This window comes from Mus caroli, unplaced genomic scaffold (genome assembly GCF_978045245.1).
Source record: "Mus caroli unplaced genomic scaffold, Mus_caroli_1 scaffold_8, whole genome shotgun sequence".
In the NCBI taxonomy this organism is placed as follows: domain Eukaryota; kingdom Metazoa; phylum Chordata; class Mammalia; order Rodentia; family Muridae; genus Mus; species Mus caroli.
The window spans coordinates 14,299,583-14,322,904 of record NW_028227263.1 but is presented as its reverse complement, the minus strand read 5'-3'; the positions used below and the strand labels follow the sequence as shown (position 1 = coordinate 14,322,904).

General features: G+C 42.0%; 1 protein-coding gene across 3 annotated transcripts; it reads right to left on the bottom strand.

The window, feature by feature from the left end:
- Positions 1–782: 782 nt before the first annotated feature.
- CUNH10orf88 (chromosome unknown C10orf88 homolog) lies at positions 783–21,832 on the bottom strand. Of its 3 annotated transcripts, none has more exons than XR_003837241.2 (7): positions 21,537–21,832; positions 20,737–20,940; positions 19,895–19,967; positions 16,582–16,788; positions 10,037–10,485; positions 3,055–3,485; positions 783–933 (listed from the first exon to the last, which is right to left on the bottom strand). XR_003837241.2 is itself a non-coding variant. In XM_021167829.3 (6 exons), the coding sequence occupies exons 1-6, from the start codon at positions 21,698–21,700 to the stop codon at positions 3,251–3,253; spliced, it is 1,332 nt and encodes a 443-aa protein (XP_021023488.1). In that variant the 5' UTR covers positions 21,701–21,832; the 3' UTR covers positions 2,390–3,250. The 3 variants fall into 3 exon arrangements, 1 of the variants encoding a protein (XP_021023488.1); XR_015047802.1 differs by lacking the exon at positions 783–933 and adding an exon at positions 957–1,081; XM_021167829.3 differs by lacking the exon at positions 783–933 and having other exon boundaries at positions 2,390–3,485.
- Positions 21,833–23,322: the final 1,490 nt, after the last annotated feature.

The following is a 23,322-nucleotide window of genomic DNA, read 5'->3' as shown; positions in this document are numbered from 1 at the left end:
GAGAGTATTATGAGGCTGGAGGATTCCATGATTGTGGGCCCACTGTCGTACTTCTCTGGCTATGAAGCGAGTTCCTGGGTCAGAAGCAATACTGTGCAGGAAAGGCAATTCCACAAACAGAATACGTATCTACCCCAGGAAGGAGTACTAGTCCAGTGAAGTCAACCTGCCATCAGATAGCTGCTTAGTTATCCCAGGGAATGGTGCCATATCTGGGGCTCAGTGTTGGTCTCTGCTCTTGACAGATCTGGCACTCAGCATCAGCAGCCATAGCCAACGTTAGCTTCAGTGAGTGGAAATTTATGTTGTTGAGCCCGTACATAACCTCCATCTCTGCCACTGTGGTCACTCTGTTCATGTGCCCACTGGGCAATTACAGAGATAGCTGGGTCGAAAGAGGCTGACTGTCCTCAGAACAGGTCATCTTATTTCATTACTGACGTTCTCTGCCGCAGTCACTTTTGGATGAACATTTACACGGGACACAAGTAATCATCGTACCCTTCATCCATCTGGATCAATTATCTATCCATAGACTTCTTCCCCAGATGTCATCCATCTGGATCGATCTATCCATACCTATCCATAGACTTCTTCCCCAGATGTCTGACAAAATTTCCAGTCATGTTCTTTCCAAGTTCCTGACCATCATATAAAATAAATTTATATACATATAACAAATTTATATAAAATAAAAATATTAAAAAAAAATATAAATATATAAGTATATATTACATTATGTTATGTTATATATATTGACTTATTAGAATAGCTTACAGGCTGTGGTCCAGCTAGTCTGACAATGGCTGTCTACCAACGGAAGGCCCAAGAATCCAGTAGTTGTTCAGTTCACAAGGCTAGATGATTCAGCTGGTCTTCAGTATATACAAGAATCCCAAAGAAGCAGGCTCTACTGCCAGTGATGAAATGGACCTGCCATTGAGAGAGAGAACAAGCAGGCAGAAGAGCAAGTTTCCCCCATTCTATGTCCTTCATATAGGCTGCCACCAGAAGAGGTGCCCCAGATTAAAGGTAGATCCTCTTACCTCAAAAGATTTGAATTAAATGTGTATCTTCCCACCTGGAAAGATTCAAATTAAAAGTGGGTTTTCCCTATTTAAAGGATTTAATTAAGAAAAAAAAAAAAAAACAAAAAAAACAAAAAAACCCTTCACAGGTATACCCATATTGTTTGGGTTTTAGCTTATTCCAGATGGGTCAAAATTGACAAAAATAAGTGAGTTGTGTTTTAGTTCCATACGAACTAGCTTTGAGATAGCCAATCTAGTTTTTATTCTTTAATTGTGCTTCAACGACAACGATGGTGGTAGAGGAAAAGCTCGGCTATTTTTGACTAAGACCACTTGACATGTCAGGGTGCACAGCCCCAAGATCAAGCATGGTGACCACAATTAAGAGTTTTTCTTTTTCAACACAAAGCCCAATTTGACACTTATGGATCCCATATCAAGCTGTTATCTGAATCTGGAGATTCTGGTACTAGCCACTTCTTTAGAAAAAAAAAAAAATCGAGAGAAAGGAAATGGGTTTGTTTATAGTTTTAGTCAGAACTGGGGAGGGTTGGGGTAGGGAGATGTTCCTTTCTCCCCACTTTTCCTATAGCAGTGATACAATCTACAGAAAAGATGAAACAAAAGCCAGGAAACAAGTATGTATGTGTTCACCTAACGTATTTCACCTAACGGTGAAAGAGCTCCTCAGACTGTGAGCCGTCTTTCCTGGCAGGAGGCTGTCCTAGTTGTGGGCTTCAGGCTATTCCCAACCTAACACAGGATTTCCTGGAGGGTTATAATTCTTCGGGGTCCATGTTACTCTCTGACAGACAATGTATGGTTTATGAAATGTGTTCCCATCTTTTATACTTCTGGTTTTTCTGTAAGTTCTTCCCATTGGCTATTTCCTGCTACCTGCTCAGTCCCTAGTTCACAAGGATCAGGTGAGAACTCAGGGATTCTCGGCCATGGAGATGTAGCAGGAAAGGTGTGTCAGGTGGACATGAAGACAGTTTCAAGGCCTTCACTTAGGTTCCGTCCCATCCTGCAGACCCGAGGAGCCCCTGGGTCTGATGACTCATGGGCCAGAGGGCACTACTAAGTCAAGGGTGGTACTCTGCTAGTTAAGAAGGAGCCACAACTACCACGGACTAGAGCCGTGCATGACTGGCTCTCTTCTTACTCAGGATATGACATCTTACATCTACACGTGGTGTGACCATCCATCCCAACCTTGGCCCACCAAAGATGGCCAAAGTGTGGTGTGTCCTACATGCTGTGTCATCTTGGCTGTATGATCAAAATCAATAGTTTGTCAAAATACTGGACAAGTACAAAATATCCCCCTTAAAAAAAGAAGAAACAACGTAATCAAATTAGCTGAAAAGAATTCTATTCACTGGTGGTCTTCAGAGCAATCTCTTTAGGCACAGCTGTATCAGCAACACAAATATAACAGTAAAATTCTGATGAAAACTTAGTCGGCTGGGAACTGCAGTGCCCTGGATTCACAGCTTAACCCTCATTTTAGATTCTCAGAATGTCACACTCTATACATGCTAGAAAGGCCTCTGGGAGAAGTCCCTGTCAGTTACAGAAGAGAACTGCCTTCCATTTCACCTAACCCACAGCACCAAATGTGAAATGCTAAGACTGAAACGAGCAATCTCCAGCTGCACTGTAATGAACAAGCAGCACTCCCCCCACTGTGTAAACTATCTCAAACGGTCAAATACGGCACACGTTCACCTCAAACAACAGGAAGTGGAAACTGGTGATCTGAATGAGAGAGAGCCCAAGTCTCCAACTTCCAAAATTAATTAGAAAAAAAAAAAATCGAATATCTTACTATTACTTTTCACACTCCTGAGACTATATATTTTACAGGTATCTGTATAAATAAAAAATCCACTTCAAACACATGTAATATACAATACAAGCTAACGAAGTGCATTAGAACTCCTTAAACATCTGAAACAGTTGAGCAACACAAGTATACATTTCTGTAATAGTGAAAACTATAGCAAGCAGAATAACTTACGACTGTATCAGGATAGCTGCTGGCGCACAGCCCTGGATTTACAGTAACAAGCGCAATGCAAACAAGCACAGAGGTCACTTCATGTAAGACAACGGTCCTTCAAAGAACATTAAAGACTCCATTTTCACAACCTTTTTGGATTCTGGCTTTGTAATAAATATATAATAAATATCTGCAATAGCAGTGTGTGCATAGCTTATCTTTCCCCGTTGGAAAGTCTTTCTCTGGAGTCATAGTGTCTTAGAGGCATCCCTGGGGGTGGGGAGTTGGGGCCTCGCAGCAAGTCCACTAACAAAGCCATTTTAGCATCTATGTGTTCCTGGAGCTGATAGATCCTCTCATCAATGTGGTCCATAAGCTTCTTTTCCATCAGTTCCATGTTTTTAGAAAGAATCTTTTCCAAGTAGGAGCAAACAGGCTGCTCTTCCATCCTAAAAATAAAATGTAAAGTATATCAATTTTCTCTTAGGTGATGACAAAAACAACTGAGCCAGCCAAATGGCAGCCAAGATACACCATCGACATTGATCTCTAACTCTACCCATCTCCTAAGGGCACAGTTCCAGCTCTAAAACCTACAACAGTGGCCACCATCCTGAATGTACAACCCTCTCCTGCTTTTGTCTAGTTAGACAATTGAAAACAACAGAAAGCAGACAATTCTCCCAAAACCAAGCCGAACGCATAGCTCTGTGGCTAACGGTGGGTTTCTAGCATGCAAGAAGCTTTCGGTTTGGTCCCTAGCACTGCAAAAGACCAGGCTTAGGGGCAGGGGAGACAGCTCAGTCACTAAAAGATGTGCATGCAAGCATGAAGACCCAAGTTAGAGACTCATAATCCAAATTAAAAATTAAAATGAAAAGCTGGGGCTAGGGAGATGGCTCAGCTGGGAAAGCTATTGCCATACAAGTGTGAGGACTTGAGTTTGTCCCTAACAAATCCGATGCTACAGCTTGTATCTGGTCCCCGTGCTGAGGAGGCAGGAAGATGATGTCTGACACTGGCTGGCTAGCTAACCTTGCCAAGTCAGAGAGCTCCAGGTTCTGTCTCAAAAACCAGGGTGGGGACCTCTCCCTTCCGCCCACATGTGCACACCTCATGCATACACAAACACATACTACATCAATTCACATAGACAAGTCAGGTGTGGTAGTGTGAACTCAAAATCCCAGCATTGGCCGGGTGGTGGTGGTGCACACCTTTAATCCCAGCACTTGGGAGGCAGAGGCAGGCAGATTTCTGAGTTCAAGGCCAGCCTGGTCTATAGAGAGAGTTCCAGGACAACCAGGGCTACACAGAGAAACCCTATCTGGAAAACAAAACAAAAAAATTCCCAGCATTGGGGTAGATAAAAACAAAAAAAAGAGGATCTCAGAGGCTCTCTAGCCAGCTAGTCAAATTTGGTCAGAGGGCTCTGGGCCAGTGAAAGACCCTATCTCAAAAGACAATGTGGATGGCTTCTGAGAAACAACGTCTAAGGTTGTCCTCTAGCTTCCTTCCACATGCGGAACATGCTTCACATGTAAGCACACACACAAAGGTGTGGCATACACCTCTAATTCGGAAAGGAGCCCAAAAGATCAAAAGTTCATGGTTAGTTTCATAGACAGCCACAGGCTCGCCTGGGTCTGAATGAGGATGGCCCCCACAGGCTCATATATTTGAATGTTTGGTTCCCAGTGTTTGGGAAGAATTGGAAGTTATGGCCTTGTTGGAGGAGACATGCCACTGAGGGTCTGGGCTGTGAGGTTTCAAAAGTCCATTCTCAGCTTACTCTCTGCCTACTGCTTACAGATCAATTGTAAGATTTTAGCTAGCCTGCTGCTTGCGGCCATGCTCCCCACCAAGATGCTCATGGCTACAACTGTCTGGAACTGTGAGTTGCCAAATTAAATGGCTTGTGTTGTTGTTGTTTATAAATTGACTGGGCCATGGTGTTTTATCATGGCAATAAAAAGTAACTAAGACACTGGACTACATGAAAATCTGTCTCAAAAACAAAACAAAACAAAACAAAACAAAACAAAAACCTATTAAGCTTTTAGGAAAGAGCTGCAATATTCCTTAAATACCAGGACAGTGGGGCCAACAAACCTTGCATCGCTCCTGCAGGGACTCAGTATTTCTATGCTAATAGACTGGTGGTATCCGACTTGTTCATCCTGATGCTCTTGTGACACATAGGAGCATTTCCCAAACATGCATCAAGTGTAACGCCCCCGCCTGCTGCTGCTCTAATAACTCAGAGAATTGGTAAGCAGTGAGTCTTCTCTGGAACACCCTATGGTGGTAGACTTAATGTATAAATAAATACGTGCACTCAGACGCCACCTCTCTTTGCTCTCAGCGTTCTTACTAGTTACATGTTGTAAGGTAATACATAGAAAATTGTAGCCAAAAGCTCTACACACACACACCATGTATACGTAGGTTTGCACATACTAAAACATAATTTTCACTTAAGTTTTTGCTTATTTTCATGCTTATGTTTATATATTAATATATAATTTATTTCTTTAAAACTCATATTACCAAATACACACACACACACACATGTGTGTGTGTATATATATATATATATATATATGTATATATATACATATATATATATACATATACATATATATATATATATATATATATATATATATATATATATCTCCCTGTGCCACTTTACTATGTACACAGTTATTTATCCTCCCAGAACACTTCCCTCTCCGAATTCCTATTAGTATGCTCTCTCCCATCAGCCATGTGGCCACTTGAGTCTCTGCTGTCCCACACCGTAACTCAGCTGAAAGCTATCTAGGTGGCTGTCTTTTATAACTGTTCATTACCACTCCACAGTGTGGATACAGTAGTTTTTGCATCATCTCTTACAAAACAGAACTATACAATCAAGCTTCTATGAACAATAGTTCACTGCACTTTGTATGGCCATCGCATTTCACTTCTCTAGGTTAAGTGCCTAGGGATATGGCTGTCACGTTATGAGACTGTGCATCTAAGCAGTTCAACTTGCCAATATGATCCCAGCAGCAAGCTGTGAGAGATCTAGTTCTCCATGTCCTTATGAGCATTTTTAAGTTCCAGTCATTCCAAGAAACACTCAGTGTTCCTCTGTGGTTTTAATAAGCATTTCCCTGGCAACAGTGAGGCCGGTGCTGGCCACCCTTCGTGCTCATCTGCTTCCATTAGAGTCTCTTCCCCAGGAAGATTCCTTGTCTTCTGTGTTTTACTTAGTATTGTTTGAAATGCTGAGTTGTGCCATCTCTTTGTGTTAGAAACAAGCCATTTCTTGGAATTTTGATTCATAAATATTTTCTTCCAGTTTATTTTAAAACCGTCTTAATAGAGTCTTCCGCGGGCATAAAGTTTGACATTTTACTGGTGTCTGCCTATAATTTTTTGTTTTGTTGGTCATGTTTTTGACAGTGTATTTAGTGTTCTCCCATATAATTAAAACGTTGCTGTTTACTTTTGGGAGTGTGGCCATCTGTGTTCATTTTCACAGAAGTGTGAGGATTAGGTCATGGTTTATTTTTGCCGTAGAGCTCACACTGGCTTAGCACCACCTTTACAACTCAGCTACAATGCTGCCAACCCTCTGCTATGCTTCTGACCATCCACCCGTGGGGCCCACTCCCCGCTAGTACCACCCCTGATGCTACCACTATACCGTGTCCTAAAATGGAGAAATAATTTCTCTTGTTTTACTCTTTTCAAACTTTTTTTTCTAGTTATCATTCTACTTTATAGAGCTTTCCAATTCCAAGTTTTAGAATCATATCCTCCATACTTACAAAAACATTTTGATGGCCCTCGCTAGAACTACACCAAGCACATGTTTCCGTTAGGGTGCGTTTACAGAGCGACAGTATGGCATGTCTCACCATTGTTTTAGGCTTTTTCACAATTTCTTCTATTAATATTTTATAACTTTCAGTTCACAGATCCCATATTTTGTCAGATTTTATGGATATTTAAAATATGTGTTTACATATATCTTATTTGTACACATATATATATTTGAAGTTATTTAGAATCTAGTTGGGATACAAGGGTAATAGGAGTTTCATAAAATGAGAAGTCTTTTTCCACATTGATTTTCTGGATATATAAAAAATGGTGTACTCTAAATGTCTGGCAGATTTCTCCAGGGGAGCTACCTGGACCAGGGCTTTTCTTTTCATGAACACTCTGTATTAGATGGCTTTCCATCCCTGTGAAAATATCTGCAATTGAAGGCCAGGTTTACTTGGATCTGGTTTCAGAGTTTTCAGTGCACAGTCTCCTGTGGACCTGAGATCAGGCAGAACATATATGGGAGAGGACAGGGCAAAGTGGCTCACCTCATGGTGGCCAGGTATTAGAGAAGAAGAATCAGAGAAGAGTCTGGGATGAGACATCCTCCAACCCATGCCCCAGTGACCTAGTTCCTCCACCTCAGTCCCTTTGTATTGCCTCTAAACAATGGTATTCAAGTACAACTCCATCAGTCTGAGTGCCCTGCTGATCCAATTTCCATGGAATGACTGGATCCACTAAGACAGCAGTTCTCACACATTAGATACTTGCATGTTGGATATCTCTATTATGATTCATAACAGTAGTACAATCACAGTTATAAAGTAGCAACAAAACAATTTTATGGTTGGGGGTCACCACACACTGTGTAAAAGGATTGCAGCACTGGGAATGTTGAGAACCACTGCACTAAGCAGAAACTAAGCCTTCAACATGGGGAAAACAACATCTAAACTCTAACACCTTCCCATTACAAACTCAGCATGTTTAGTGGCTATCAGGTCATTCCACTCTACTTCAAGCTGTGTGTTCTGTAGCTTTTTTTTTTTTTTTGAAAAGTTAATCCACGTCCTCTAAGCTATTAAATTCGAAAGCATGAAGTTACTCTCACAGCCCGACTACCTGTAAGACGCCCAAGGCTGTGTGTGATATTCTCCACTGCAAATCATACTCCTGCAAATCTTCTCCCGTATTTTCTAGTCTTAATAGAAGCTTACTGACTTTAATGAAACTGTCAGAGAATCACCTTCTTATTTCGTTGGTCTCTTTACTGTTCTCCCATCGTGTGAACCTCCTCCTTTGGCTTCCCAAATGCTGGCGCTGTTTGTATCACCAGTGATCTTTTAATTCAGTCTTTAATGTGTTACGACTTCTCGGAGCATCTATTTCATTGTTTAAATTAAAATTTTTAGCCCTGTGTGAGTATTTTGCTTGTTCCATGCACACCTGGTGCCCACAGTGGTCAGGAGAGGGCACTGAACTACCGGACGAGCGAGCATTACAGGCTGGTGAGAGTTGTGAGTTACCCAGGTGCTGGAAATTAAAGCAACAATGTTCTTGCCTGCTGAGCCATCTCTCCAGTCCACCCATCCTTCTGGGATAGTTCTGTGTCACTGTCCTCACAGCCGTCTTCACTAAAACACCATATGATGCCAGAGACCCTGGCCATCACCCGTAACTTCAGCCCACAAACTCCTGGCTCTGAATTTTTACTCAGCTTAATGTATTTTAAAAATACTCTTGTTGAGACTTCCTTTGTGTCTGATGTGCATGCGCACATGCCCAACATGGATGTACACATGAGCTATAGAATAGGAGGCTGGCATCCAGTGACTACTTCTGTCACTCTGTCACATTTGTTGAGACAGAGACTTTCATAGAGCCGAGAACTCACTGATTTAGTGAGATTAGCGGGCCAGGTACTCCTACAGGTACTGTAATCCCTACAGGTACTCCTGCCTGTGTCTCCTCAGGACCAGGATTATAGGCACACACCACCACACTCAGGTTTTATTTTTTTTAAAAGCGATGGATGCTAAGGTCTGAAACTCAGGTCCTTACTGTTGCACAGCAAGCACTTTACCAACTGAGCCATTTCTCCAACTCCCAGACTTACTGAAACACATAAACTGTGTTGCTTAATCATCAAGTGTTTGGAAATTCTCTTATTGTCTTTCCTTCACTGTTAAGTGATTTTTTAATCTATCTTTATGGGTGGAGAAAATACCTTCTATGATTTCAGTACTCTTAAATTTGGTGAGGCTGTTTTATGACTTGAAATACAATACATTTATGTGAATCTTCCACAGACATGAAAAAGCTATTCTGCTATTGTCGATAGAACCTAATATAAGTGCTGAAGTAATCATGTTGGTTGGTGATGTTTATTTCCAACTAATAAAAGTACCATGTTCAGATGTAAACTTTAAACTAAGACAGATTAAACAGAGTAAAATGGTTATTGTGAGCTATGACCAGAGTTCTATATCTCAAGTAGAACACTACTTTGACAAACTGTATCTGTGAAAAGGAATAAAAAAATGCTATTTGGGGCCGGGTGTGGTGGCGCACGCCTTTAATCCCAGCACTTGGGAGGCAGAGGCAGGCGGATGTCTGAGTTCGAAGCCAGCCTGGCCTACAAAGTGAGTTCCAGGACAGCCAGGGCTACACAGAGAAACCCTGTCTCAAAAAACCAAAACCAAAATAATAATAATATGCTATTTGGCAACATCTTAATCAAATAAATGCTGCAAAGATAATGCATTGAGGTCAGAGGATAAGAGGCCCTGCACTATAAATAATTCCCACCCCACTACAGCTGTTGACTATAAAAGTAACTTGTAGCCGACACAGGCTGTAAGGTAATCTCTTACAGTGACATTCATAACAAGCCTAATCAAAAATTATAAATTCTCACGGTTCCTCCAAAGTCATGCGCACAGCTTTCTACTGCAACCATTAGCCGATAGCTGCAACCTTCCATGAATGCCTGAAACCATGCAGCACCAACCTATGCAGTCACTCGATTCTGTTCCTAACCAGCAATGGCAGGGATGAACGGTAAATGCTGACAACAGCTCACCAGACAGCGCACCTGAGGCAAAGCTGTTCCCCTTCATCTCATTCTTCCTCCTACCAAATCTCAACTAAATTTGACTTAAAATAAAATACTTACGGAACCCCGACAATGCCCTCTCGGGGCTTGGAGATGTTTTCTTGCCACCTGGCATTATGTCCCACGCGGAGATGGTTGACCTGAGTACATAAGTTCTGGAGAAAAGGCAGCAGCTCAGAGCTGGGCACACTTGAGCTGCCGCTTGCCTTCTTTGGTAAGAAAGAAGACACTGCGTTTTTAAGATCACTTTCAAGGGAATGGTTTTGTGGCATAAGGTGACACTCATCGTGGTTTGTGGTATTTCCTTCTCCAGATGGCTGTGTGCTTTTATCAATAAGAGCCTTTAAATTTTCAGTGATGGCTGAAGGGGTCAATCCAGTTCTAAAAGGGAAAGGTGTAGAGGATGCCTTGTCTAAGACGGCTGGAGACGGTGACTGCAGCGCCATCAGATGCTTGTGTCCTGCGCTTCCCAACACCGACTGAAGCTGATCCCCGATGGGAAGACAATTCTGAACAAGGAAAGTAAGTAAATATTAAAGAGGGAAGGCTAACCTCCACAGTGCTTGCTACAAGTCAGGCACTGGGCATCCTTCCTTTGATCGTGCATTTCCATGAAGAGAGCTGTAACTGCTCAATGTCACCTAGTGGACACCAAGGGAAAGGACCCTGCCCAAGGAAAACAGCCAGTAAGTGGCAGGGTTGGGACATAGACCTAAACTTCTTTTAAAAAAACGAAAAGAAAGGAAAAAAAAAAAGGTTTATTTATGTATGAGTGCTTTGTATGTCTGCCTACGGAAAAGAAGAGGGGATCAGATCCCATTATAGTAATGGTCATGAGCTGTCATGTGCTTGCTGGGATTTGAACTCAGGACAGCCAGTGCTCATAACACCGGAGCCATCTCTCCAGTCCAACCTAAAATTCTTTTAATCATTTCACTGTAGCTTTTCTAAGGAACATATTAAAATATACACTACTATGATGGTAAAATACAGATTGTAATCCTTTCACTGCTAAAGGCTTTCTTATGGCAGCATAATATTAGTCACAACAGTTGATTATTTTCTTTTTTATTTGTTTAATTTTTATTTTTATGTATATGCATGTATGCCTGAGCATATGTGTGTGCACCAGGTATGTGCAGATGGCCACAAGAGCAAGGAAAGGGTGTCAGACTCTGGAACTAGAGTTACTGCCACTTGTGAACCACCTGATGCTGATGCTGGAAGCAGGACAAGAGCAGCAAGTACTCTTAACCGCTGAACCATCTCTCTAGTCCCAGTTAATCTTTTCAAAATTCAAACTATAATTTTAAAATATATAATAAACTATTTTGATATATAATAAACTATTATATATATTAATATATAAACTATCTATTTTTAATATAAACTATTCATTTTACCTCGCCATATCTTTCTCAATGAGTTTTAACAGAGGATTTATGGTGGAGAGTTACACTATGGAAGTAGATATTCTATGGAGATATTTGTGACATTTCTGATAACTAGAATGAACTTGGCTGCGTTTGCTCTAATCACTTTTAGGATAATAAGAGTTATATTCTCGAGCCACAACTAAACTTACTATAAGAAGGTCCCGGCGTATGTTAAAGAGAAGACTCCACTGCCTCCCTATTACGCCTTCAGTTTTTTCCAATAAAGAAAAGTAAAATACCTCTAACCCATGAACACTGTCAGACAAATGATTTAACTTCAAACATAGATGCCAACAATGGATTTTTTTAAAACTAAGAGCGATAGTCTCCCATTATGGCTGGTCAACTGCTTTTGAGAGACCAGTCCAAAAAGTAATCAAGATTAGCTGAAAAAACCTATGTTCATATGCTCATCTAAACGTTCTAATTATCACAGGGTTAGGCCAGGGCTGCGAGGCATTTATCCAACAAATGTTTACCAGAAATCTCCTCTGTGCTATGTTCCATTTCAAGTGTAAGAAATAGGCCAGTAAGCAAACCAAATTCCATTCCCTGACCTCATGGAGCCTACCTGATACAGAAGCAGCAGGAGGCCCAGGGAAGGAGGGAATACATCACAGGATGAAGATGACAATAAGTACCTTAAGGAAAACTCAAGGAGGAAAGGAAGCTAACGGCCGGGGAGCAGAGGCTGGGGCTGAGGTGCCATCTGCAATAGACAGTCTCCACCTAACTTTACTGAATTTCATTTTTCAAAAAAGCTCCTTCTAGAGAAATATCACCCTGCTGTTAATTTATTCTGTTCTACTGAACATCAGTTTTGAATAAACCTGAACATATTCCTGGAATAACAACAAAAAAGCATATATATTTATACAATTATAACATTAGGTATCTTTCCGTTAGCCTGAAGAAGCTTTATTCAGTCATAATAAAAATGCCATTTCTTTATTATTGATAAAAAGTGTGCACTAGGCAGGTGTGGTGGCGCACGCCTTTAATCCCAGCACTTGGGAGGCAGAGGCAGGCGAATTTCTGAGTTCAAGGCCAGCCTGGTCTACAAAGTGAGTTCGAGGGCAGCCAGGGCTATACAGAGACACCCTGTCTCAGAAAAAAAAAAAAAGTGTGCACTAGGGAACTGCTAATATGTACTAACAGTACGTATTGGTATTTACACTATAGTCCATATTAAAATTAAGGGTTATCACTAGTTTAGAAGAAAAAAAAATTAGATAATCATAAATGTAAAAATATTGGCTAAAGGCAATTCTTTCTGACAGTATATCCTGTCTGGCTATCTCTAAGAAATTCACTGATTATAAGAATTAGCCAACAGAAATGGAAAATTCAGTAGCAGAAAACAGCATGGAAGACTCTCACACATTTAAAAATATAACTACGATGTGGTTGAAAAGCTCAATTGTGGGTTCCAGAATTCCTGGCCACAGGGTATGTGGTAGTAACCCACCACTGTGATTGTCAAGGAGGAAGCCTTTCCATGTGTTTCCATGTACAGAGAAAACTCAAAGGACACACACAAACTGTTGCCTTGGTTACCTCTGGGGAACAGAATGACAGCAGCAAAAACACTAGTTTTCCACCAGTAATTTTCTTTGAGTGGAACTCATGGGATAGAAAACTTATAGAATAAAACTAGGAAAAAATATGTAATTTTTCCCAGAGTCAAGTTTTTAAGACAGAAATTAGTGAGCTGATTATACTTAATTCATTACTCTCCTCTAATCATCTCCATCATTCTCCTATAACTGTTTTTTTTTTTTTTTTGCTTTTTTTATATCTACTAAAAGAATATATAATACACAAGAACTTTGCCTCAGAAGTCAACACCTAAAATACTGATTCTTGAACTCCATCCTGCCGGAGTTAGTAGGTAAGAAGCAAGGGCTTGGAGTCAATCTTGAAGACATTACAAAAACTCTGCATTCTGTGGGACATACTTTAAGAAAAACCAGACTAGCCAGACATGGCAGTAGTGTCTTTGATCCCAGTAGTCAGGAGGCAGATGCAGGACGATTTCTGTGATTGAGGCAGTCTGGTCTACAGAGCAAGTTCTAGATCAGCCCAAACTACATATAGACCCTACCTAAGAAAAATCAAACTGTCATACTCCTAAAAAGGGACAAACGTCACAAGCTGACAAATATTTCCACTATCCTCAATATTTCTTTTTATATCCACCTTCTAATTTCCTCTTATGTCTAAATAGCTTGGGGGTGGGGGGAGCTGTTTGCATTCAATATCTCCCAAACCCAGCTACTAGCCAATCCTCCATAATGTGTTTTATATCCTATTGTTATTTATCTCACTCCTAGAAGTACTGAAATTATTCATATGATAAACCAAATTGGCAAATATGTATACATATACATAATATCATAATGAACAGACAACTCTCTGCTTGCAACTTTAATCTCAATTTAGTGAGAGAAATAGTAACTAACAAATACGTAACAAAGTGTTGAGAAGGATACAAATAAAACTGTGATAAGGATTAGGAGGGATGCCCTATACCACAAACCGGGTGACAAAAAAGGTCTCATTAAGGATATAAGGATTAAGGTGACATAGAGTAGTAAGAACAGTAAGAAAATAGATACAGAGGACAGTGGTGGCACCTGCTTTTAACCCCAGCACTCTTAAGGCAGGTGTATCTCTGAGTTCAAGGCCAGCCTGGTCTACAGAATGAGTGTCCAATATAGCCAAGGCTACAGAGAAACCCTGTCTGGGAGGTTGTGGGGAACAACAAAAACAAATAACAAAATCACACACAAAAAAAGAAAGAAAGAAAAGAAAATGGATGCAATAATATCACCAGAGGGGCGTTCTAAAATAACTGACGGTTATTTAATGCAAAGGTCCTGAGGTAGCAACATGCTTGCATATGTGAGGAATAGAGACATCAGAAACTCATAGGGGACCCAAGGATCTGTAGCCAAGTTAAGGAAGGAAGGAAGGAAGGAAGGCCAAGATACCTAAATATCTACATGCAAGCTAAATGTGAAGACAGGAAGTCAGGGCTTTACACATGAAGCTTAGTGTTCTTCCGAGCCCATTCTGCTTGGATGTTGAAGGTGGGCTGTGGTTGAGCAGGAGGGCCAAGCAGGAGCCTAAGTTACCCAAGTGAGATAATGCTGGACAGGAAGTAAACGTGAGACTGCTATTTGTTTTAAAATGCTTTTGTAAATTCCAAAATCTTCAGTTCTCCCAGTTGTCTTACTTCTGCCCATACTCCAAGACTGCCCTGACTCCAGCAGTGAAGCCATGCGGTATTTACAAGTTTTTTCAGTAGCTACCTTAAATTCCACATCAACACTGTGCTCTTTATAGTGCTATCACATAAACTTTGTGAAGAGAATGTCATTATAAATATTAAATGACTTTAATTTCACTTTAGTGAAACTGAAGGAGATAGAACTACTGAGTGACAAGACAAGAGGTCACCTGGCATTAAAACCTCCCTTTGATGGCACCTGTTAGTTGGTCACACTGGTGCCTTCTGTTCTGGTGCCTCCTTTCTTTCCCCAGTTTGCCAGATGTAGCTTCTTTCCAAGGGTTGTCCCCTCTAGTTATAGCCCCTCTGCTCAGTGTTTCTACTGTGGGCACACCTCCCCCAGCCTCCCTTCTAGTCAGCCTTCTAGTCAGCCTTCTAGTCAGCCTTCCCTCCTGATCCTATCTGCAAATGCTGTAATATCCTGTAATATCCTTCCAAGCAATCCCTTGTTCACAACTAAATCTTTGTTTTGTTTTGGTTTTGTTTTTGTTTTTGGAGACAGGGTTTCTCTGTATAGCCCTGGCTGTCCTGGAACTCACTTTGTAGACCAGGCTGGCCTCTAACTCAGAAATCCGCCTGCCTCTGCCTCCCGAGTGCTGGGATTAAAGGCGTGTGCCATCACGCCTGGCCCACAGCTAAATTTTATATTCCCCAAATTAGACACCTTTTACCAAGTGTCCTCATCTCTGCTCGGCTCCATTTATATTTCTTGTTATAATCCTCGAAACCTCAATTTCTCATCTGGCTTTACTTTCTCCTTCAACAGTAGTATTAACTGTCTAGTCTCAAGGACTCTGTGCTTCCTGGCTTAGCAATCTCATAACACAGCGTCACACACGTTACGGCACCTACTGTAAACCACATCACCTCTCATGGGTGGGAAATCACATACAGCTGGACTCTCGGTTGTAGTCTTGCTTTCTTTTGACTTACTTTCCATATAACAGTGGTTTAAAATTTAAAACATGTCAAAAGCATTTACACACTTAAAACAGCATCAAAGCTCTCTCTGACCCAGCACAAATCTTCAAATCTCTCCTGTCTACTCATTCCTTTTCATTCTTAGCTGGATCCTACTCCTTCCAGCACAGAGGATCATACCCATTACTAGAGTTTCTCTAAAATAACCAATCTCTAGATGGATGTGACTAACCCACCTTCTTCTTCCATAACCCAAATGAGATGCGACTTACTTCAGTTTACCTTGTTTTTTTCTTGGTAGCTTTCTGTGTAGCCCTGGCTGTCCTGAATTCATTCTGTAGACCAGACTGGCCTCAAAATCAAGAGGTCCACCTGCCACTGCTTCCCAAGTGTTGAGATTAAAGTCTGGCCAATATACCTTTCTTAATCTCATCATTTGCCATATATAATGCTTATAGGCTACACACTAACTGATCACCTTTAGACCCTCAAAAAGGAGCAAGCCAGAGTCTTGTTCACTACTGAATGAATGCCTGAAATGATTTGAGGAAGAACTGAAGATATTCAGTCAGAACATTTTGTAGAAGGGCAAGTCTACAAGATGCAACTTTTACAAAAATTAATAGATAACAGTTAAGTCAGTAGTAGAAAATAATTTTTAAAAATGTATATTCTATATTACCATATTAAAGCCATCATTTAAAAAAGTTGTTTGGTTTTGGGGGTTGTGTGTGTGTGTGTGTGTGTCTGTGTGTGTGGTTTGAGAGCAGAGGTGAGCTGAAGTCAGAGAATTGCCTCAAGTTCTCACCTTTCATTCTTCGGGACAAGGTATGTACCCTATCAAGTGGATGGTGAACTTCATGGAATCTCACCCCTTTACCTCCCATCCTTTTGTAGGGAAACAGGGATTACTCCCCAAACGGCATTTTAAAGTGTAATAAAATCTCTCTACTTGCCTGCTGCTGAAACCTAATCATGCTCATCAGCTGCTGCGCCCCAGGGGATAACTTGGACCCCATGGACTCCATTATGGTTTGGATATTGTCAAGGTCTATCCGTGATCCCAGAGCAGCAGAGCGCGGTGAAGGATCTGCAGACCGTGGCCTCAAGTGCACCACAACCTTACTGACAAGCACACACTGCTTCTCCCCGAAGGACAACAGCTGCCATGAAACAAAACATTCCAAGAAATGATGGTGGTTATTGCAAACAACTACCACATAGAAGACTTCTTAGTATTACCAAAACAAGACAGGGCATCCAAGAGTCTGTAAGTTAACTTCAAACCCATTTAAAGTTTTCTTTATAGTGGTCAAAATTAGAAAATAAACTCCAATGTATCATGAGGCAAACACCAACTGTTTACATCAAGAAATCATTTCCAAGCCATAAGACATACAAGAAGAATACAAAAGTTCTGTTTGCTTGGGTTAAGGAATTAAAAGTGAACCACACCTGGCTGGGAGCACAGCTCAGCAGTAGAGCACCTGACTAGCATGCTCAAGGTCCCAGGTCTGAGCCCGCCATATGACCAGGGGAAAGGAAGAAACCCAAGAACCCTGGATCTTAACATACCTCAGTTGGCTGGGCAGTGGTGGCACTTGGGAGGCAGAGGCAGGTGGATTTCTGAGTTCAAGGCCAGCCTGTTACAGAGTGGGTTCCAGAACAGCAAGAGCTATAATGAGAAACCCTGTCTTGAAAAAAAACAAAACAACAACAAAAAAATCATACCCCAGTTGGCTTTAATATTATTTAATATAAAATAAAACTGCCCACACAAGACTTATCTATATCCCAACCATAATTCAGCCTTCTGTAGTTCAGAAAGGAAGGGTGTGACGTCAGAACTGCTTAATAGGTAACAGCTGGTGCCAGGGTGACTTTCTAACTGGTGAAGACGCTCAGTGGGCCTAAGTCTCTGCTGGCTTTTTCTACCATACGTTTCCACTTGTATTTTATGGAAGGGAATGGTCTTAAATCAGACACAGACGTTTAAATTTTGAGTTCTGCCATTGTATAGGCTTTGCAATCCTGGGCAAATACTAATCCTGAACCAGAGGATGGTGAGATGACTTTGAATAGAGGTTTGTAGCGCTAAGTCATGCTCTGAATTCTCTACTAGGAACATTAACACGAGCTTTCCTATATGCCAGAGGGGCTTCCGAATTGAAAGCTCTCTTCAGACTAACACGTACTTCCAAGGAACAGTTACAAAAATTATTTACTTTGAAAGCCACATAAACTCCAGTCACAAGGACGCAGGTCAAAAACAACAACAACAACAACAAAAAAAAAACAACAAAAAAAAAACTTCAGGCTCTATAGACTCAAGAGTGGTACCAAAAAAGTATGTGGCAGTCCTCAAAGGTTAAGGAAACACTCATTAAGTTTACAGTCTACCTCATTATTACCTCCCTTCTTTTATCTATGTATTTTCAGTTTTTTAGTTTCTTCCAATAGAAATCTCAGTAGGTAGTGCTGGCTGGTCTGGAACTCACCTCACAGAGAAGGCCTCAAACATGCAATGCTGCTGAGTGCTGGGATTGTTGGTGTGTGTGTCTCCATACTGGGTCTTACTGTCTCCTTTATAGTTTATATTCCCAAAACCATTTTTCATCATCGACTACAGTATCTTTTTGGGTTTTTTTTTTTGTTTTTTGAAACAGGGTCTCTATGTAGCCTTACTTGTTTTAGAACTCACTATGTAGATCAGGCTAGCTTTGAACTCATACAGATCCACCTGCCTCTGCCTTTGCCTCCTAAGTAATGGAATTAAAGGTCTGTGCTACCATGACCAGAGACTAGAGTAGATAGTTTGTATTATATATAATCAGTAAACCTAATTATCATCTGTCTTATCCCACTAAAATAGATGCAACATGGAGGCTGGCACTTCAGTTTTCAATTGATATTCCTACATGCCTAGTGCAGTTATCAGCTATCAACAGATACTAAAATATATGCTAGATGAATTAAATTACTTTATTTAAATGCCTTTATAAAGTATTAGTTTATTCCACTTAAACAGATGTTGGCATAACCAGCTTTGTGAACTGAGCTCTTCAATGAAAATCATTTTTTTTTATTTTAAAACTAAGTCTTACTGTCTTCTGTGATAATAAACACGTGATTCTAGATATAAAAAAGACCCAAGAATTTGGTTTCTAAGGTCCATTAATTTTCTTCATGAATTAGGTCCAAACAGTTAAGTAAGCTGGCACTGGCCAAAGCACTACTTGGTGACAGAGCTTAATTAGTATTTATAACATCACTTGAGCATTCCAGCTCAGAACCTGTTCCTAAATTCTGACAACATCACTAATATCTATTTTAAGAATACTATTCTGGCTGAAGACAACAGTCTGGACTCCTTAGAATTTCTGGCTCTCTAGTTTGACCTTTTCCTCCATTCTTTAGACACTGGGCCAGTTTTATGTTTGTCTTTTGTGGTACTATAGTTTTATAGAACAACTTTTAAAATGTTCTTAGCTGAACAAGGCTTCAAAATATAGCACTACTATATTAACAAAACATTTTCTGTAACTAATACAAATTACCACACTTTATTAATTTATTTATTTTTATTAGATATTTTCTTCATTTACAATTCAAATGCTATCCCAAAAGTCCCCTATACCCTCCCCCTGCCCTGCTCCCCTACCCACCCACTCCCGCTTCCTGGCCCTGGCCTTCCCCTGTACTGGGGCATATGATCTTCGCAAGACCAAGGGCCTCTCCTCCCTATGATAGCTGACTAGGCCATCCTCTGCTACATATGCAGCTAGAGATATGAGCTATGGGGGTACTAGTTAGTTCATATTGTTGTTCTACCTATAGGGTTGCAGACCCTTCAGCTCTTTGGTCCTTTCTCTAGCTCCTACATTGGGGGCCCTGTGTTCCATCCTATAGATGACTGTGAACATCCACTTCTGTATTTGCCAGGCACTGGCAAAGCCTCACAGGAGACAGCTATATTAGGGTCCTTTCAGCAAAATCTTGCTGGCCTATGTAATAGTGTCTGCGTTTGGTGGCTGATTATGGGATGGACCCCCGGAAATTACCACACTTTTAAGAGATTATCAATGTTTAAAGGATTGATAATTTTTTAGAAAAACAGTACCCCTTTACAAGCTAACTAAGCATTTCTGGACTAAACCTAGGGTCCATGTTGGACTACGGCACTGCCAAACCAAGAGAAAATAAGTGTGTATAGAACGAAAACAAAAACAATTTGATCAACCTTAAATCTTAAATTTAGTGGTGACTTACCTTTATTTTACAGGCATGCGTGGGAGAATCCAATTTTAGGTATTTTTTGTATAACAAGATCTTTTCATGTTCACTAAAATAAAAGAATTCATTTTTAACAGCCATTGGTTGTAAGCATTAACATATACTTAAGAGCAAATGATTCAGGGACACTTCTTCATCTCTGAGATTCCCTTTTCCTGGTCAGGTACAGGGAGTAATGGGCTCCTGACTGCGCTGCACCGCATGGAGAAGCAGTACCTACCACTTGCCAGCTATATGGGGGACTGAACAAGGGAGCACATGGCATACTTTAAAGCTCTGTAAACACTACTATTCTTTCCAACCCAGGCAGGACATAGAGCATGCATTATGTTAAGGACAGATCTGGGCAGAACCCTGTACAAGACTGGGGGAAAAAAATCACAAACTGTCCATCTTTTAATAGGTCAGTAAATAGGATGCCGTGACAGTCTTAGTTTGACATATCAATCACAAGGAGCCTTCTAGAAGGGAAGAGATTCAGTTTCAGAATGTCTAATGGTTGTTAAACAGATCCTGCTGAGTTACGTGAGAACAAGAATGCTTACCTGGACTTCATTCTAATAAAGTTCTTCCACTAATTACCAGTGACCTGCCAACTCACTTCCAGTTAACTAGCCTGAAATTTCCATATTTATAAGCTTGCTCATCAACACTGTCGTTGGAAGGCTTAGTGGTCTAACCTATGTCTATTGGCATGTTTTTAACTTCTCTCCCCTAACGACTCCTGTCCTGTCAGTCTCAGAAAATCCACAAACATTACGAGCTGAGAATAAAGACACTGATTCATATGAACACTTTCACCTAGACAAGTCACAAACCTGTCATCCAGGACAGTGCAGGCAGTCCTGCCTCGACTGGTTCCACAATACTCCTCTCCTAAGTATACTTCCATGTTTCTTGCTGAACTCAGAACACCAACCGAAAGGATTTCTTCACCCCCATTAGGGCCACAGTTCAGGTAAATGAAGCAGGGGTTTTCTTCTCGGGGGCTCAGGCTGCTTTTCAGACTAACCGGATCCTGGCTGAGAAGGAAATTGAAAAGAAAAAAAAAAAAAATCACAGAGATAAGTTTTCCGAGTAGAAGCATAACCCATTAATCCCTTCAAACTCACCTCTACTTGCCATGAGAACCAAGAACCTTCCCCATCACCCACAGATACTTCTCACAGAATTCATAAGGTACAGAGGCTTGAGGCGTCAGGGCATTCATTCCCTTCCACCTCTCCTAGACCGTGGACAGCCTATTCAACTATCTAATTCATTCGCAGTCACTTAAAAGCGTTTACTGAATGTTAAAACAATGATGTGTCTTTTTCCAAGACGCCGTGGTTCTTGTTTCCCCCCAAATAGAAGACGGGGTGGGGAGGGGGGGCGTTCGCGGGTCGGGGGCGAGGAGGATTGTAACAGGAGGGCATCTTGAACACGAGTTTCCCGGCCTCTCCGGCCCAGCGCGCACCCTTTGCCCGCAGCCTCGCCCACCTCCAGGCACCACCGCTCTCCCCCAACTCCCGCCGTCCCCGCGGCCTCGCTCGGCTCCCTCGCCGGTCTCGGCTCCCGTCCTCCTCCCGGCTCCTCAGCAGCGTGCCTGTCACCTGGCCCCGGCCCCGGCCCGGCGCACCTCGGAGCTGGCGGCTCCAGTAGCTGCTCGAAGTCCAAGTCTTGGGCACGTGGCCCAGTCCGGGTAAGAAGAAGGTTTTGGGTCAGCGCCCCGCACGCCGCATCCCAGGACGAGGTCAGCGTCGGGCCGCGGTCCAGTCCCGCGTCTTCGATCGCGGTCTCCATTCTGTCTCCTCCAACCCAGGCGGCGTCGGAACCTCTCTCGCAGAGCTTGCGTTTCCTTCAGTGCCCAGGGGAGGTGAAGGTTCAGCACAACTTCCGGTTCTTCCCCCGACCCCACCCCATCCCAACCCCAACCCTTCCCATCCCGGGACCCAACCACCACACGTGCGCATGCGTGTTCGTCTCCCTTCCAGAAGTTGGTTTAAAATCTCCGCGGAAAAGAGCCAGGGGTTGGCTCGTGCGCGGAATTCCTCCGCTCCTGGGGCAGGTGCCGCGCGCATGCGCAGTACTCTGCGCGCGGGAACCAAGCGGTTTATTTCCACGTTGGCAAAGCAACGACGCTTGGGGGCGGGAGGTGGGGTGGCGCCTGGGCGGTGTGGGCACCCTGAGGGTGGTCCCAAAGCAGATAGGTGCGGTCTCCTTGGCTCAAGCAGCCTGTAAAGCCAGCTCCCAATCCGAGTTCCTCGGAAGAGGACTCCGGGGACCCTTTCTGCTCCAGCCTGTGGAGTGAAGGCCATGCAGGCTGCTTTTGAAGCAGTGCGACCACGGCTGATCGCGTTGTTTCACTGCTCAGGTCACCTCCGTGGGCTGTAGAGTGGAGCGCGGCGCTTAGCATTGCAGAATACTGCTGAGTGGCAGAAGGCACTAAACACTGAACCCACTAAGACCCTGCTTCCGAGCCTCAGGAACCCGGTGGAGCGTGCTTGCACGTCCTAAATGGCAGAATTCTCAAGGTTAGAAATGTCCAGGAGGCTCAAAGCTGCGACTTAAGGTTTCTCACTCATAACCTTGACAAAAACTGGCAATGGGCCTTGGTCCCTTCAGAAGTAGATTGTACGGTCAAACTTTCAGTGGTGACAAGTGGGACTTGAAACTTTATACTCGTAGGAAAGAAAGCTAGGTATTGGCTGTCGTTCCACCCCCACCCACCCCCGTTTTATCTCCCTGAAGTGGGTTGTGTAGATAATTTAAACATCTATTGAGGTGAGGGAAGAAATTTGTTTATAGAAATGTGGAATACCTGAATTTTAAAGTTGTATTTGAGGCCTTATATATAATTTCTGGGGAAGTTTTGTTCATCCATAACCTAGTTTTGTCCCAGAACTTTTTGTTCATCACCCAGAAAAAAACGTTTTGCTTTAATTTCCATTTTAGTCTGTATGTGTACCCCTGTTCAAAAAACGTGTTTATGTCATCTGACAAGAAAAAGATGACTGAATTCTATAGACAGAGTGTATGTATAATGTGTTCATCAAGTTTGAAAGAGAAATCAGAGATTCAATATAAAGAAAATCTAGGAACAGTAACCTTTAATTCTAAAAGGCTCAATTTATATTTTTAAAAGAAATTCCACACATTCTAAGTGGCCATCATTCTTGTTCTGTTTAGTATGGGTAGCCCCCTCAGAGTGCACAGCCAATTGAAAGTCTTTATTCTAGGTATAGCCCCTGAGTGTCCAGAACATGGGATTTTAAGAGACCTTAAAGCTAAGGCATCTCCCTTGGCTGCTGCATCGGAGCACTGCAGAGTAAGCAGTTTTAACCGAAGCTAAGATAAGCTGTTAGCCAGCCACCAAGGAGGGTTCTGAACAAATGAGCAACTTAAAAGAACAGTTAGCTGGAGGA